Source organism: Pholis gunnellus (genome assembly GCF_910591455.1).
Source record: "Pholis gunnellus genome assembly, chromosome: 1".
NCBI classification, from domain to species: domain Eukaryota; kingdom Metazoa; phylum Chordata; class Actinopteri; order Perciformes; family Pholidae; genus Pholis; species Pholis gunnellus.
The window spans coordinates 11015175-11033533 of NC_136528.1; the positions used below are offsets into that span (position 1 = coordinate 11015175).

Below are 18359 nucleotides of genomic sequence, written 5' to 3' on the forward strand. Positions count from 1 at the left end.
AAGTGCAAGCTCCACTGAGTTTTCTTGCATGTTTTAGAAGGAAGACGACATTGATTCAAGATTGAGTGGAATGAAATAAAAGCTGAGGCAAAGGCTCACTCTTTGTTATTTTTCCTCTGAAAGCAGTCCGCACTTCAAGCTGGGTCCTCTTTATACAGTATAGCACATCACGTTATGATTATATTCGTGTATACTCACTGAAGATAATTAAACCATGTGTGTGGGGACACTGCTGTAAAGAAATGGCTTTCAGAGTTTTGTCCGGGCAAACTTGACGGGTCTGCTCAGACCCCTGATCCCAACCAATCCCTCTAGGATGACCTGGAAAGAGCAAGATCAACACCAGTGTTGAACCTCACAAGAACCAATACTTTGGTAACAAGTCGATGCCAAAATTATGAAAATGTTGCGGTAAGTTACTCATTCTTCTACAGTAGTGCAGGTATCTTATCAGGGACCAGGGCTCGAGTGACTAGACGCGGTCCCTTCGTTCTGGCAGGATTAATAAACATTTCCCTGATTGTGTGAAGTTGTGAGCAACAAACCTGCGTTGAAATGGGCAGAGAGCTGATAACGTTAGCTTTTAGTGGGCAGTGCAGTCCTGCTTGGGTAAATAGTTGAGCTAACAGCTAACGGAGGATGCATTGTTTCATTATGATGCGTTTAAGCGCTATTCAGTAAACAATTTCATTGAGTGATTGTAAATTATAATGTTCTGTTTTAAAATCTTGTAAAATGTAGTTGTTGGCAAGAAACATGAGGGGAATAATCAGGAATTGATGCTAAATTTGCCAAAAACAGTCATGGAGGAGTTGAAGTACATGAAATATTTCGATAACAAGACGATTAAAGTTCACCTCATTTGAAACTTGCAAAATGATCTAGTGACAGAGTTTATACTTAAAGTTGATTTAATTGGACTGATGACATGAGATTTCCCAGTGTGGGACATCTGTCTACTTAAAATGGACTTAACATTCACACAGCTGGAACAGTTTTTCCAGCACAATCTCGCACACCTCTGGTTCTCCCACGTCGTCTCCCACCACACTATGTGGCCCGTGAGGGAGATGTGAATTGTCTGTAGCGAGCCATCAATCACGGCGGTAACGACAGCTCCATAAACAGAAGGGCAGCCTACCTACTCGTATCTGCTCGGCGGCGATAGCATTCACGTTGTCCTGCAGCACTTCCTTTCCTTCCTGCTGACCTCTGCAAAGCTTCAGTGGCAAGGACGAGACTCTGCTTATCTCCACAAGCTGAATTTAGACACCCGATGTGGGTGGCAGGAACACCCAGGTGTCTGCAGGGATGTGGGGTCATGAATTAAGAAGGTGGGCAAACTGTGACCTCCATTCAGTGATCGGTGTCAGGCAAACAACCAACAATAGGAAGCTATATTTAGGGGACATATTTAAAGGAATGTACCAAATTGATGGCGAGGTGAAATGACTTATTGGGCGGTTTGATAGCTGAAGGGCTGCAACCATCAAATCTTACATCTCCGTTGATTTTAGCAAGAAACAGTCAACCATGTTCCCCTAAAAGAATTGCATTTCTCATTAACTTTGTATTTTTGAACAGTTCCCCAAGTGAAATTCCCGATGATTTGATCCACTCATGTTTCATAAAATCCTTGATGAACTGTGACGATAAAACATTTGATTCTGAACCGACATGTATTGGAAAATGGAAAAAAGCCAAAGGTCCAAGACTGTGTGCGTAACTATTTTAGGAGCGAAGGAACGACTGATCCCATAAACCATTGCAAATGACAATCGACGCATCTGGAATCTCCCGAAAAACATTGAAACCAATAGACTGCTAGACTACTTTTGTAAAATAAAATAAAGTTTCCAAAAGAGCCGCCACGTTGGTCCGTTTTGAAAGCCGGGAGCAGCACGTACCCTCACCAGCCGTTTGCAGGCGCAATAAACATTTCTGTGGTAACAGCGAGCTAAAACAATCAGTGACGTTGCTATGTCGTAGTGTCGACCGTTGACCAGTTATTCTTGAAACAAGGTTGATATCATGGACTTCTACAGGAGCATAAATGAACAATCCACAATCTCATACCTTGTGTTAAGTTTACGGCTGATAATCGAGCTTCTTTTTCATTTCCTGGACCTCGCTGGACTCTATGGGTGCGTCTGTACAACTCCTGATCCACTTTGTACAGGCTGCCCTGTTCAGCCTTGTGTGTTTTGTTCTGTCTGTGTTCCGGCTCTTTGTATACAAACCCACGAGACTAACAATGCCAGTTTGTGTGCTTTCCTGTGCCTATTGTTGCCACTGTGTCTCCGTGCCCCGGCTAGCATCCACTGGTTGTAAGGTCGAGACAATGACCGCGAACAGAGTGCCGTGTATCTGCACTGGCTTGACCCTTTGGCCCTTCCTGTTGCCTTTCACACCCCCTCCTCGTCCTCCCCCCTTGACCTCTCACCTCTCCGGCAATAACTGGTTGGCCTGTCATGTCGGGACAAGGCGCGGTGTGCTGCCGGGCTTTTGACAGGAATCTGTGGTAACCTGCTGCCCTCTCTCTCTTAATCCTCAGGAGGAGAGTTATTCCACACTGACAAATACCAATATAATCAAAGCAGCGCTGTCATTGAACAGCCTGAAGCGGGCTTTGTTAATGACGTTAGTTTCATAATCATCTGACTGTGACAAGACGAAGCTAGTGTGAAGGCTGTGAGGAGAAAGGAACCAGGGCACCTTTTATGTGATAAAATATTTATATAATAAGACTATTCTAGTAACTAATGGAACTTAATTGATTGCTGAGTGCTGGCTCACGCCATTGTCGGGGCAGGAAATGTCTTTGCAACTTTTAATCTTTAATAGCATAAAAACTTCTAAAATGAATGCATTTAGATGAGAATGAAATCTTAACTTACCAACAAAAGCACAAAGTTTGTTAGATGTTGTTTCTTGGAGGATGATCGTAGTAATGGGCTCGTTATTGACTAATATTTGTTCACTACTTTTTACATTGCATTGTGGGATACATGCAGTCTACTATACTGTATATTTTGTGATAATTGTTTCTATAAAATGCTACTGTGCTTGGCCCGCTCTCCTCTTGACTGTGCATTCATGATTCCTTCCCTCTTGCTAAGTGGGCTCAGATCGATCGTTATCAGTCGCTATACGTTCTAAATAGTGTGATTGGTGGTCTCTATAAAGGGGGATTGGAAAAGCTGATCAGACGACGCATCCGTTCTGAGTTGAAACGTTTCTTTAAGTCTTTAAGCTTTCTCGCCAGCTCTTTGATTTTGCACCGGCGTGCTATCTGAAATCACACACTGGGGCCACATTATAGCGCCATTATTTGGTTCGGTGTGAAAAAGCAAAAGCCGGCTTGAAGGATCTTTTGTACAGCGGTGTTGCAGAGTCTCTGTGTGAAAGGGGCTAACGAAGCTTCCAACTACTCGGCAGGCTACAGCCCTCCGGAAACCAAAGCAGGCGAGCATGAGATGGAGCCCGAAGTTACGGAGACTCAACCGAAAAGAAGGATGTCACTATTTTTACAGCTTGCCTGTCAATTTCTTTCAAGCTCACTAAACCGATAATATTTGACTGGAATTTCTCTCTCACACACACACACACACACACACAGGAGAGGAGCAGAATTGGTTATTGACAGGTGCGGAGAAATGGCTTCAAATAGCCCCCATGATCGGTTATCGGCCCCAAAAATCCTGACGTGAGCATCCTTCACACTGGCAGCACAAAGTTGATTGAAAATTCAACCTTTCAGTCATAGACCTTCATCACCAGACGTCCAACTCTCAAATATTTATACCAGAACCACAGACACCTGAGAGAAGAGTAAAGTGTAGGGAGGTAATGTAAACTGGATGCAATCTGACTGAACTGTTGGGGATGGAGATGAATTGTGGGTAACGTAGGCACGAGGTGTTGACGAGGAAGAAGTGTGGAATGATATTTTTCAAACTGTCCGACAATGTAATCGCAGTGCGCTGCTAAATCGTTAAATCTTTTTAAATGAAGGCTAACGTGACAAAGGCAACAATGTACTGCAGAGTATTGTGAGAAATAGTGGACCATGTGTTGAATAGTGAATGATTTTGGACACAGTCTGGCTTTTTATTAAAGTAACAAAGATTTAAAGTCTGAATGCAGCAGCTTCTAATGTCACCTCTCTGGGCTAATTTATGTCAAAGCATCTCAATAAGTCTTATTTTTGTTTGTCCTTCGTGTCTGAAGCGCTGCAGACCTCGAGTCTGTATCGGCACAATAACTCGCAGAGGCCAGAGCACACAATAGTCCTTTTTGATGATGTTCTTTCATCTCTTCTCTCAGTTTTGTATGTCATAAATGAAAGTTTGAAATGTTCAAACCGCTTTTTCTTGCTTTTTTATTTTTTTTCAATGAACTGGAGCTTTTAGTCTTTGTGCTGAGGAAGAAAAGCAGTGCGAGCGTGCAGCTTTGTAAAACAACCTGAAAGACGCACCTGCGTAACAGAGTGCGTTCATTTTGGTTTTCAGATCACCTCGTCCCGTTTCAGCCCTGGATCCTTGGGAGCAGAGCTGGGAAATTAAACCATGCCTGTCAGTTATTGTCACTGAGGAAAGCTCGCTCATTTCCCAGAGATATTATCCTCCCACCTGCCTCCCTTCACTCCCCCACCCCTCCCCCCTCTCACATTGTTCCCTAGGATCAAGTTCACGGAGGTCGGGGCTAGAGGAGGGTAATGGGACCCTTGTCCCTACGTCTCGGGGCAGGTTGAATGGGTCTCGGCCCCCTGCCCCCATACAGGCTCTCTGAATAGGTCAGCTCTCGCTCTTAGTCTGGTCTCCAGTTTCCTCAGACCTGCCTGGCCTCCCGACGATCCATATCCATATTTCAAAGTGTTTGGATTCCATGTTGGCATGTAGACACATCCGTGTTCCCATAACACCTCACTGCTCCGCCCGAACGCCCACCTGCCACATCCACAGGCAGCTTTGCACCCGCATGTCTTGAATGTCCGTGTGAAGCAGTAGTGGTATTATTTGTTGCGGCTGCACTGGAGTTTATTTCAAAGCAGTTTCTGACTAATCAGAAAATCTGATAAAAAGAAAATATACACACACACACACACACACACACGGCTCAATGTCACAGATCACAACTAGGAGTGATGCTCCTAGTGGAAAATGTCTTCTTTTCTTTGTTGCATGTTTTGTATAATTATTTTGGTAAATCTTGGTTACAAACATGTCATGTCTTCCCTCGGTGCCACAGTGAACTCCCTCACTCTGCTGCAGACACTAATACGATAAACATATTGTGTTTTAAATTGTTCTCGGGGCAGATGTGTGCACACTGAGTAACACTTCCAGACAGGCAGTTTCAGTTACTGTAGCCTTAGATGACTTTGATGTCTGAAGCGGGAGATACAGCGGATTAGAGGGGAGAGAGAGAGAAAGAGAGAGAGATATATAAAAAGGAAGTCTCTTAGATGTAATGATGGCAGGGGGATACACTCTGAACATCCCTGCTCTCATTTGATTTCCTGCTACAATGTTGGGCACTTGCCCTTTCCTCTTCCCTATATATCTATATATATATTTTTTCCCTTTCTTCCACTCCCGTCTCTCTCCGTCTTCACATGCACTCAGACCTGCATGTAGTGGACCGCTGGAAGCTGCCGGGTCGCTGAGAGCAGCTGTGTTTTCTGCGAAGCGTCTGCTGGCTGATGCAGCGTTTGTTTTACATTAGCGGCCTGCAGGTCAAACTGCAGCTGGCTGCATCTCAGCGTGGAGACCAACCCTGGGGAGTGTGTGTGTGTGTGTGTGTGTGTGTGTGTGTGTGTGTGTGTGTGTGTGTGTGTGTGTGTGTGTGTGTGTGTGTGTGTGTGTGTGTGTGTGTGTGTGTGTGTGTGTGTGTGTGTGTGTGTGTGTGTGTGTGTGTGTGTGTGTGTGTGTGTGTGTGTGTGTGTGTGTGTGTGTGTGTGTGTGTGTGTGTGTGTGTGTGTGTGTGTGTGTGTGTGTGTGTGTGTGTGTGAGAGAGAGAGAGAGAGAGAGAGAGAGAGAGAGAGAGAGAGAGAGAGAGAGAGAGAGAGAGAGAGAGAGAGAGAGAGAGAGAGAGAGAGAGAGAGAGAGAGAGAGAGAGAGAGAGAGAGAGAGAACCAACCCGTCCCCATGGTTGTAGCCTTTCCTAAGCGAGCTAAGTCTGGTGGCTAACCCTCAGCGCCTCTGCGTTTGGCAGCATGACTGCAGCAAGATTAATCCATTCCAGCGCCTCTGCGTTTGGCAGCATGACTGCAGCAAGATTAATCCATTCCACACTCCATCAGTCACTAGGCACAGGTTATTAGTGCTGGGGCAGAGCACACAAACACACACACTCATACATACACGGCCCCTTCACCCTTGCGACTTCGCCTTCTACCTCGTCCCCAAAGTTTGCAACGGTGGCCTTGGCGTTGAGAGGCCATTTGTCAAAACCCAGCCAGAGTCTCCACTTGGCTCCTTTTAATAAGGCTACCTGGGCTCTGGGATTACACACACACATACACACACACACACACACACACACACACACACACACACACAGGGCGTACTTTCTGCTTTGCACATACTCATACAGCTCTGAGTGTCAGGTGGTGCGTCCCGCGGGGCTTATAAAAGTCCCATTAACATGGCCCTCCTCATTGGTTCTGACAGGTTGATCAATTAGACCCCTCCCCCCGCTGACCCTGGGGCTGCTGTGACTCAGAGGTCATACACGATGGATCGCTGGACCTACACACACACACACACACACTCTCTCAACTCTCCCCCTCTCTCCTGTTATCTCTGGGCGGGTCACCGCGCAGCTTGTTCGTCCAGCGTAGGGGCCGATATCCCAGGGTGCAGCTGTTCTCCGGGATTTGGGTGGAGGATCATACTTTACCTGAGACATGTTTCGATCTAATCTCTGCTCTTAACACGACCAAGAACAGTACACAGTGCTCATCCTGCAGAGGTGTGTGTGTGTGTGTGTGTGTGTGTTGTACTATTCTCCTGCAGACTATAGAAACGTGGTGTAGTAGTTTACATTTTAAGAAAGTTTAGAAGAAGCTGCAGGATTTCCTTGAAATCTACTCTGCTTATTAACTTTTTAATGATGAATCCTCATATTTTAGTTTTTTACTTTTCACAGGAAATAGTTAGACTTGATGGGCAGACTGTCAGGAAGTTTACTGACCACATTTATTCTCCTCAGAGTCTGAACTTATATCCTCTAGCGCCATCTCAGTACGAACTGGCGAGACTTTAAGACTGTTGACCTTAGCGATCATTAAGTCATTTAATCTTCAATATATTGTTGAGTCTTAAACATGCAGCCTGTAGCGGGTACAGGCAGACATTTTAGGACCTTCTGTATAACATAAGTCTTTAAAGCTTGTAACTCTTGTAAATCTTCTTTCAGTTTTTGGCCCAAGAAATGAACACAGTCCGGGTCTTTACAGGTGGGCGTTACACAGACAGACAGTATCTGCCTCATCTCTCCAGCTTGAGTGTTTGTTGGATTCTCTGCACGGCTGGGCTTCAGGTGTACGTTGACTGAGACGCAACCAGAGGTGGCTGAGTGTCTGCACCGTGTTTGGTAAACAGTCTGCTCCGCAGAGGGTAAATGAAGGGGTGTGTGTGTGTGTGTGTGTGTGTGTGTGTGTGTGTGTGTGTGTGTGTGTGTGTGTGTGTGTGTGTGTGTGTGTGTGTGTGTGTGTGTGTGTGTGTTCAGGTGCACAAACGGAGGAAGAGAGCGGTTGACCTGAGCTTGCTGAGCAGAAAGAGAGGAATAAAAAGCATTTGTAGAGTCAGTCGGTGAATAAACAGCAGGTCAGAAGGAGAGTAAAGAACAGGATTGAGAATCTGTAGCCCAAACAAAATGATCACTACTGTGTTTAATTTATCACAAAGTATCAAGCAGCTCAAGAATACCAAAGGGGGAGTTTTCCCGTCGCTCATGGGGGGAAGTGTTGGGTCTCATAATTAAAGAGTGCAGACCTGCTCTATACGAACACTCCTGTTGTGATTCGGTGCTCTATGAATAAAGTTGACTCGACCGTATTCACAATATGGTAAATGTTAGCAGAATCGCACATAAAGTTATCAAATTGATAATTTAGTTACAAAATGTGACATGAACGTGATAGATAGAAACTCGCATTGCAATAAATTCTTCTCTGCACTATGAATAGAGACATTTTGTGCTCTTGTAAACAATGTAATCATAAACACATTGGTTGTATGTACGATCAATATGATAAGATTCAACAGTAAAGTCAGTAAACGAGATTATTTTATGGTTTCATTGATTCAACTGTTTGGTCTATGAAATGACAGTCTCCAGGGTCTTCAGTTTACAATTATTTAAAACTGACAAAAAGTATAAAATCATCACACTGGAGAAGCTGGAACAAACATTTTTCTGATCAACTGTTGTAGCAAAAGTTTCCGTTGTACTGTTTTTAACAATTAATTTGGAAACAAACAGAATGGTAAAGCAATAACATGTTTATGATCATATCAGTACAATTACAATACAAAAGACCATCAAATATATTTAATTACTGCGCTGCCCCTTTAAGGATTAAGATGATTTCAGGGTCTGTGACACAAAACTGTCAGAGAAACCGCTGATTCAGTCAGCTGTAAGAAAATTGTTGAAATGATCCAGTAAGTGAGGGAGGAGTCTGATTAAAAGGCGTAATGAGAGGAGTGTGTGTGTGCGTGTGTGTGTGTGTTATTAGGGGGTATCATAGCCTCGTGTCTAGGGACCCAGAGAGGGTATTTCGGGGGAGCAGAGGGTTAAGAGCGGTGTCACGCCCAGAGAGACGCTGCGCCGCCGTGCTAATGATGTCCAGCGGCCTAATTGAATATCGACGTTCTGCACACAAGGGCTAAATGGCTTCTGTCTGCTTCACCTCGGGGGGGCGGCCCGGGCTGCAGATTTTTTTAACCTGTTACCACAGTTTAATTCCTTCTCTCTTTTTCTTTTGAGGGGGTGGGTCGTTAAATGTCCCCATTACGATGTTTCCCGGCTTTTTGTCCTTTTGATGCAGTGTTTGGTCTAGCTTTCAGGATTTTGAGTAATTATAGTTTCTCACAGTCAGTGTTCGTTAAGGTTTGATGATGTTTTAAACACCTCATCTTCCAACGTTGACGCACAATCGTACCACAAACACACGATCGCGTTATCTTCCCTCGTTGTTTACTCCTCCTCTTGATCTTTATTTCCTCTCTGATCGTCACCTCCTTCATCCTTTTTATTCTTCGTTTCTCGTACTTTCCTTGACCGTGTTTTACTTCCCACTGTGCCCGCCTCAAGACGCTTTTCCTTTTGTTGCCACAGCGACGCTCTCCAGATGGCGAGTGTCAAGGCGAGACTGGGCTCCGAATGTAGTCTGAACACACACACACACACACACACACACACACACACACGCTGGTCTACATATACACACACTCCGAGAACAGACTGAGACACTGGCAGAGTACATTCTGTTCAACACTCACATCCTACTCAGATGCTGGTGGACGTGCACTCTGCCCACTACACACACACACACACACACAGCAGTACAGTATAATAAAACCTGTGTCACAGCCACATAGGAAACAATCTCTCCTTTATGTGACCGGGATGTCATTAATCTTGGCGGAGGTTAACAAATGCACTTGCATGGAAGGTATATTTCATAGGCAGACAGCCGACAATGGGGCCATTGTGGCGTCGAGCTGCAGCGCCGCGCTCTGCATTCAGTCAGGACCTTTTTGGTTGGCTGCGGATCCACGGCTCATGTCGGGGGTTATGTTTCATCTCCCAGATGAATGTGTTTATGCGGGAGAAAACATGTGAAACACGGCCGCGAAATCAACGCTCCAGCTATTTATTTGTTTTTGCTGCCTGAAACCACGATTTATTTTTCTGAGTCGGTGGGGGGAATAAATGCATTTGGCCATTTTTCAAAGTTTTGTCTTGTTGCTATTAGTCAAAACTAGAGCCAGACAAATCCCCTGCCCGTGATTTCTGTGTGCAGCCGACCGACCAGGCCGACTCTGCTCTGATTCACCGCTTTCTAGGTTTCTCCACTCCGCCGCCGCAGCAGCGCTATTTCCATCCATGGAGCGGCGAGTCTTCCCAGTAATCCATTAGACTTCCATTAGCTCCGATTTGTGTGATTAGTTCTAATTAATCAGTTGAGTCTGTGGCCTTCACTCCCCCGTGCGCTCCTCACATTTCATTTTTAACCTCATTTCTCAGCTCTCCACCGAGCGAGAGAACGAGGCAACGACTGAGCGAACAAATCAAAGAGCGGGCTTCGGATTCTGCCGCCGCCTCCTTTTTGATGGAGCGCACAAACACTCGATACTGCTCGAGCACCAGACCCCAACCAGTCTGCATTATACTGCTCATTTCTCTCGCCGTGCTGAATTAATGGGATTTTTTTTTTGGGGGGGGTGTCTTACTTAGAGAACAGATACTTTAGGAGCTTGGTTGGATTTTAAAATGGCTCTGGTTAGCCCCACTCGGCCCTCCTGTGGAAGTATTGATTAGCGCCGGAGCGTCCATCCCTCACTGTAACAAAGCCTATTGATGTTTGTGGAGCCCTGATTTCCCCTCGGCCAAATACCGTACGCAGCCCCATCGCTAAGTGACCGGAGGCTGCTCCGAACTCAAAGTAACCTGCAAACAACCGAGCCGACATCATCTTTTCATCAGCTGCTCTGTGCTGCAAAAACTCACATTTTAAAGTTAAAAGATTTCTTTTGGAGTCTTGTTGCAGTAGGTCAGTTTATATACTGAGGCATTATGTGGTGATAATCTGTCTTCCTTTCCTCTGTTGTCAGCCTTCTTCTGCCATTACAACTATTGTGATAAATGAAGGCTCAATTTATCAACCGGGCCTCTACTCAATTTCTTCTTCTCCCCTCGGTTTCCCCGCCCCCGCTCCCATATGTAACATCTCTGCACGGTTCGCTTTACTTCTTCAACCGCCCCGCCCCTCCTTCCTCCTCCCTTCATCCATCCATCCATCCCTCATTCCCAGTCAGCCAGATCGAGGCTTTCTTTGTGTCTGCCGGGGAAGGCTGAGATGCTGCCTGTCACCCTGGAGCTGCAGACTCCCATCCAGGCTGCCGGAGGTGGCCCGGCTGCTGTCAATCAATCCGCAGCCTGTGTAGCAGAGGGGATGGGGGTCGACAACATGATGTGGCTCCCTGCTGCTTAGAAATTCACTTATTTATTTTCTTTCTAGGAGGTCTGCGCAGTCAGTCGTATTGTTTTTGGCTTCTAAAATGAATTGAACTTGGTTGTGACTCTTTGAATTTAAAGCTCCAACTCTGGTGCGTCAAACGAAGCGTCTGACCAATCACAGGTGTTTGTTTCACGTTTAACCCTCTCATTCATTTTCACGACGATAAAAGCTGAAGAGAAAGAGTCACGTGGACTGGAGACTCAAATGTCGCACACAAAATGGCCACAAAGTATGGACAGTAAGCACGACTTTACACAAAAGGCATGCTGGGATCAATAAATCAGATCAATCATTTATATATAGTGATTTGTTTTTCTACTGTGATCTATCATAGCATTGTGTTAAGCGCTTCTACACAAGCCAACTTCCTGCTGCTGCTTCACAATAAAAGCCACAATCGGTTCCATTCCCTCAAAGCATTTAACAGCTGAGCAGCAGCAAGTTATGTTTCTGCTGCTTTTTAAGAAACTGAAGAAAAGCTCCATAAATTCAGCGATATATATTTTGCTTCCAGATATCAATTTAGCTTTAATGCCGTAATCACGGTAGAGTTGGTCTCCGGAGCCATGTTAATGTGATCTCCCTCCCTCCGTCTCTGCAGGACTCCGTGGTTTAACGGCTGGGGGTTCAACCTGCCTCGGGGTCAGTCTCTGCTGGATAAATGGAACCTCGTCCCTGAAGGCATCGACATCCTGATGACCCACGGACCTCCGCTCGGTGAGTCCAATTAACCAATCACAGCCCTCTCATCATCACCATAGCTAATGAGGTTGTTCCTCATTATGCAAAATCTGTATGGAGTCACTGGAGGCATCGCAGCGGGCGGTGTGTGTGTGTGTGTGTGTGTGTAGCTGTGTGCGTTTTCATATAAATCCACCAGTATCCGGAGAGAACACCTTGAACACGGTCTGATTCAATATTTGTGTTTGACTGTATGAAAAAGAAAATACATATTGTTTGGTTTTCACTACAGACTGATTCAGTTTTCCTCCTAGTTGTTTTTTCCCCAGTTGTTTTTTTTTTTTTTTTTTTGCGCTCTCCATCTGGCTTTATTGAGTGATTTCCTTCCCTCTCGCCTACGGAGAGTTGCTGCTGCTGCAGCCGCTGTGGCCAGTTGATTGCATGGAAACTCGATTTTGCACCAGTGTGACAGACGCTGCAAACGATTGGAGAGAGACCATGGGAGAGCGGAGCAGAGCTTTGGGGCGGGGGGGACGGTTGAAGATGTAGGGTGGCTCTCCAAAACTGAATATCGGGGTTGTACGACTGTGGAAGACATTTTTCATGTGCCAGAATTTGTTTAGATTGCTGTTACATTTGCAATCTCTTTCTGTGAAAAGGGCAGTAAATGAACAGTTATTTACAGAGCGGAGTATCAGGAGGAGGTTCTGATCTAGAAAAAGCTTCCAAAATGTAACAACTACAGATTACGGATCCATTCTTTCCTTTCAGATACCGATTTTGATACCTGAGCTTGTGTATCGGATAGGGAATACTGATCCTTGACCAGTGCGTTGACAACAAAAATGTATATATAGTTATTGTTTCTTAACAGCTGTGTACTACTAATATGGATTTTCTGCATAAGAGGCTACAGACGTTCAAGTTGTGAGCAGCCAGATATAAGAGAGAATATCCGTTTCTTAATTGTAAATATTTAACAAAAACAATCACCTGCTACTTCAGCATTAACGGCAAATGATGCTATATGGCAGCCTGAATATGATTGATATATATATATATATATTGATATATGATGATAAAATGGTTCTGACTCAAACCAAATGACGGGAATCACAACCAGGATTTTACAACTAAAACTTTCAATAAGTAAAAATGTAATCGTAATTGTGAGAGTTAAAGGAAAGCTGACAAAGGCTACTGTCTGTGCGCTTGTAAAAATGTATCTCGGACTCCTTCTTGCAGTTACTGAACTTAATTGTACCTACAGGACTCATTGCAGGAGCTCAAATGTCCAGAATTTAGTTCTTTGCCCGTCACCGTTTGTCTTCATTGATGCTCAGTGCGGTTTCTCTGCTGCCGCTTCACTTTAACTCATTTATTACACTTCTGTACATCCATTGCAGATGTTGGTCAGGCGTAATGGAGGAACTTGAGGAAATGTGTAAACCACAACCGAGACTCTCTGGGGAGCCGAGCATTTTAAAACCACTAATGTGTCTGTCTGTGTAGGCTTCAGAGACTGGGTTCCTAAGGAGCTGCAGCGGGTCGGCTGTGTGGAGCTGCTCAACACGGTCCAGAAGAGGGTCCGACCCAAACTTCACGCCTTCGGAGGAATACACGAAGGTACTGAGAATAAATGAAATTAACTTTTCATTCAGTGATTGGTGCGGTCAGACATGGTGGACACAGTGGTGTCTGAGTTTGTTCTGATTGACTGTATTCGGGACATTATACAGCCGCTGTGTGTTTGAAGAGTGAACAGTTTTGTCTCGCTAACTTGTTCTGTTAAAGAAATCCTAACTCAAGTAAAACAAATCTATCACTAGAAAGAGTCTTAATCCAACACAACCTGTGTAGCAAGATTTGTATGGAATCATTTTTCTAAGTCGACTTATTCTTTGAGAATCCAAAAAGACAAGTTTTGTCAAATTGGGGACAAGTGGATGGAATTTATATCCCCATTGAGAGCAGACTTTGAATGACTCCACTAACAGTTCATGCTCCTTTCCTCTTCTTGATGGGAATAGTTCTCTTGGCTCTAAGGTACACAGTTATGTTTTTATTGGAGGGAGAGATAAAGAAAGGCTGACATGGACATATATACTACATTATTAGTAAATGTCTTTCGCTTCATAAGCATATCTACATCCATATAAACATCTGGATGCGGAATTTATGTAAAGATGTTGATAAACACTGCAATCTAGCCTATTCCAAAAAAACTAAAATGTACCACAAAAGGGAAAAAAAGATCAAATCCAACCAAAACTATCAGGTCTTCAAATTACTAATTCATGCGTTCAATAAACATATTTCCTCTTGTTATAGTAATGTGAATACATTCTACAACTACGTAATTACTTAAAATTACAAAAATAGCTTCAAAATCTTAGTAAACTGTCTCAATATCATTAAAACATCATATTAATCCCTAAAAACCCAAATTACTAATTGTATTAAACCCAAGATATTCATTGCAATTAGTACTGCTGCGAGAAAGTGGAATAAAGGTGATACGTGAACATGAAAACACTTAGTACAAAGATAAAGAAATAGGTCTTTTGAGCGCACACATTAGAGATTTGGGGGAGAAATGTATCAAAAACATGGTTCCTGGCAGTAAAGTTGTTGAGGTGATTGAATGTGACCTGTTGCTGACGTTTGTTTCCCCCCCCCCTCAGGCTACGGGATCATGACGGACGGCTACACGTCGTTCATCAACGCGTCGACCTGCACCGTCAGCTTCCAGCCCACCAACCCCCCCATCGTGTTCGACCTGCCCAACCCCTCCAGCTCCTGAGACCAGAGGACGGGGGGGGGGGGGGAACCATAAACTACTTTTTTTTTCTATAAATATGTCAAGTAAAAAAAAAAAAAAAAAATTAAAAAAAAGTTCTACGTGTTTCTTTGCAAACGTTTGATCTTCTCCAAGCTGTCGTTGAGATTGGGAAGATTTGGAGACGTGGGGCGGGGGCGGGGAGTTCGTCAGGGAGGGTTAAAGGAGAATACCGGTGGTTTATTTTTGTGCTAACAATGCTGTGTTCCCTCTCAGATTTTTGTTTTTCTACATAGAGTCTGAAAAACAACTTCCATAAAGAAACTTTGTCCCAATTTCACCAGGCACTTAAACATTTTTACATCAAGTCAACTCAACGTGACGCTCCGCTTCCTGTGGAACAGCCACGGGAAGGAATGGAAACCAGGAAGTAATCCCTCAAAAATAAGTTGCCTTAGTGCAGAACAGCAGAAAGCGAGGGCGGCGATATGATTTTTGTTTTTGAATCGTGACGTCATGAAGTTATTTTCAACATAAGCTGATTTTCTTGACATCACAAATCAATATTTTTGTTCGGTTACAGGACACTTCATATGTTTTGCGTTCCCGACATAATCTGTTAATTTCATGATGACAAGAAAACATGAGGAATATTAACCCTTGTCCTGTCCGACCTTCCGTACCTTAGTACGTCACATTTGTTAAAGAAACAAGTGTTGAAGTCTACATACGTATGCAATGCAAAATGAATTTGGGGGGATTGCGAAGTCGTGAGTGACACCGGTATTCTCCTTTTGAGGGATTTTGTGGTTAAACAATCTTGCTCTTGATAAATATTGGTCAGATCTGTAAAATAAATGATGCTTTGTGAATTTGTACAATTTCTTTATGTTTTGTTTGCATTGGCCGGACAATGGATCCCATTGTTTTATGTTGTATCATCTGATATTTTGTGTTTAGGTCTTTTATTTGTTTTGTTTTTCTCGTCAGTTCCTCTTTTCTTATTGGCTGACAGGGACGCTGCCTTAAACTAGCTTTAATGTTCTCAGCTAGAGCCCCACTCTCTGCGAGCTCAGAGAAAAGTCCTTATTTATTACCCCGCAAAACAACACCTGACTAACGCATGGACGGAAAGCTATCAAATTACAGCCCGAAAAATTTACTTTGTAACATCCCGCTATGGGTTTCTGATCTAATTTGGAAAATGTATGTATAAAAAATATATATATATTATATATTCATGTTGTAAAACATCTGTACTAAAAGTTGTGTTTTGACGGAAAAAAAATAATCTGGTGCATTTTCTTTTCTGTATGCGCCCGTATAATTGACCTGTTTCTTTAATGCTCCCTTCAGGCGCTCTTCATTCGTTTCTTTAATGTTTTTTGTATCGACTCTCCCAGTGAGGTAGACATTCATTTCGGATGAGAGAGGAAAATTTGTCAGAGTCACAATCCAACAGGTGCTGGTTGTAGCCAACAACACGCCTGCCTAAACCTGGTAAAGTTGTCCTTAAAAGTGTAAATCTGATAGTATTTTGTGTTTTATTGCTTTCTTTTTCTAATTTTGCACTGTGTGTAAATGCAATCTTGCTAGCACAAAAAAAAAAAAAATGTTGCCAATAGTTGTCTCAACTTTGCCGCTGTAAATGCTCTTTCCGTGCTCTGTTCCTCTCTCGCTCTTTCTCTGATTGTATCCCTCTTCATGGAAATGTTAGTTCTCTCTTTCAGTTCATTGTGATATATTTAGCTGCCTTTATATGCAAATAAAATTGCAAGATTTTTACTTATCATGCTCAGTCTGTCGTTTTTTTTAATCTTTAAAATGTGACCAGTCTGCTTTGGGTCCTCAATCGAGTTCACACTAACTCAACTCGAGTCATTGCTTTGCAAGTCTTGGCTGTGAAGTCCGGAGTCGAGTCCGATTCCAGCATTATGTGTCCTCCACAGAATCTGACCCTGTTTGCATCACCGTTTATTCATGTTTGGGCTCAGGTCAAAAGGCCAAAGTCCAAGTGATGTCACGATTCATCAAAGTCAATATCATGTTACAAGTATTTTAAGAGTCATCACATCCATTTGAGTGGGAAACGCTGTTGCTGTACGATTGTGATGTGAACAGACTTATTCTGAACCTGGCTGATATATGCATTTAGATTTAATGTAAAGGAAGACAACTGAACAGCCGTGCATTACAGGTTTCCTATGTTATCTGCAAACTAATAGTACAATATTAAATTACTACTTTGACTTCCAGTAACCATGCTGCTCCTTTTGACATTAGCAACGTTTTGTATATTATGTCAATATTGATGATGATGGTCATAGCTTGGACGCAGCTGCACGCGGGCTTGGCCTACTTATGAGAGCCACATGTCTAAAGTAAATAAATGTAAACTCATCTGCACAGCCCAAATATCACAGCAGGTGTTTTGCCTCTACAGGCAGAACACCTGCTGGTCCTGATTGTGCCGAGGCCAGAAGAGCAACATGCTTAAAAGTCCTGACCCACAGATGAATATAAAGCAAAAACGTTAAAGCTGAAATGTAAAACTTTTTACACACTGTTGACCTCCAGCTGTGAGGTTCATCCGACATTATTTGAAATGACAATGTAAGAACTGCAGCTCAAATGGTGGCTGCTGTTTATTTGTATCAACCAACGTTAACAGCTTCATGCTGTTCATTTCTGTGCAGAAGATGATGTGAAACTCACCTTTTTACTGCATCGATGCGGACGCACCTGACAAGGTGATCAACATGTATTAACAGCAGAGACGAAGGACTCAATCAAACGCAGTAAATGTGCCGATCAATTATTAACCATCAATAATAATTATTACGAACATTGTAATTCAAAGGACCTTCAACCGATCACAAACTCAGATCGAGAGATGACTCAACATGCTTCACTCAGCAGGAGAGAATAAAAAATCTGCCTTGTGTTTCTCCTCATGCTTGTTATCTGAATATTCACAATATTTCGGCTCCAGATCAGCATCCATCCTTTGTCATCGGTTTGATTCGTTGTCGTCACTGGCCAGCTCGGATCCTTCGTAGGCCAAAAATAAAATGGGCTTGAGTCGCGGGGCGCCTTTGCCAGCCTCTCCCACCAACCCCCTTCTCTCATCACCACGACATCAAAGCAGCCCAACCAATTAACTATTCCCCGAAACGAGAGCAGCAAAGTCCCCCCCCCCCCCCCCCCCCCCGCACATTACCATAATCCAGTCTAATCATATTAACATAGGCCACAGATGAGCAGGAGGAGACACGGCTGCTCTGGATCTGCTGCGTTCGTTCAACCTCTTAGTGTGGGTGTGAATGCATAGGGACTCTATAATGCTGCACACCAACATATCTCTATACCTCTGCACTCCTTTTAATATCAGACCTAATATACTGTACGCCTGAGTGCTTTAATAAAGACCTATACTCCCTATCATATATCATGCTAAACACCTCCCTCCTAACATACTAACAGCCCACATGTTAACATGCTGCAATGGCAACATTACATGCTAATCACTAGAGTGCTAACATGCTAACAAGCACGCCGCATGTCAGCACTCTAATTGTACACATGTTAACATTAGCGTGTTTGTTTGTTACAGCTGTGGAAAGGCGCTCAGTGCATTCCCTGTAG

The 18359-nt window shown here is 43.7% G+C and overlaps 1 protein-coding gene across 2 annotated transcripts in view; it reads left to right on the forward strand.

The window, feature by feature from the left end:
* The window catches only part of mpped2a (metallophosphoesterase domain containing 2a), a 59583-nt gene extending 43092 nt beyond the window's left edge, over positions 1-16491 (forward strand). For both annotated transcript variants that reach the window (XM_079158703.1, XM_079158704.1), the window contains 3 exons: positions 11856-11971; positions 13448-13561; positions 14620-16491. In XM_079158703.1, coding sequence (XP_079014829.1) covers positions 11856-11971; positions 13448-13561; positions 14620-14738 — 349 coding nt within the window. In that variant the 3' untranslated portion in view covers positions 14739-16491. The remainder of the gene's footprint in view (positions 1-11855; positions 11972-13447; positions 13562-14619) is intronic.
* Positions 16492-18359: the final 1868 nt, after the last annotated feature.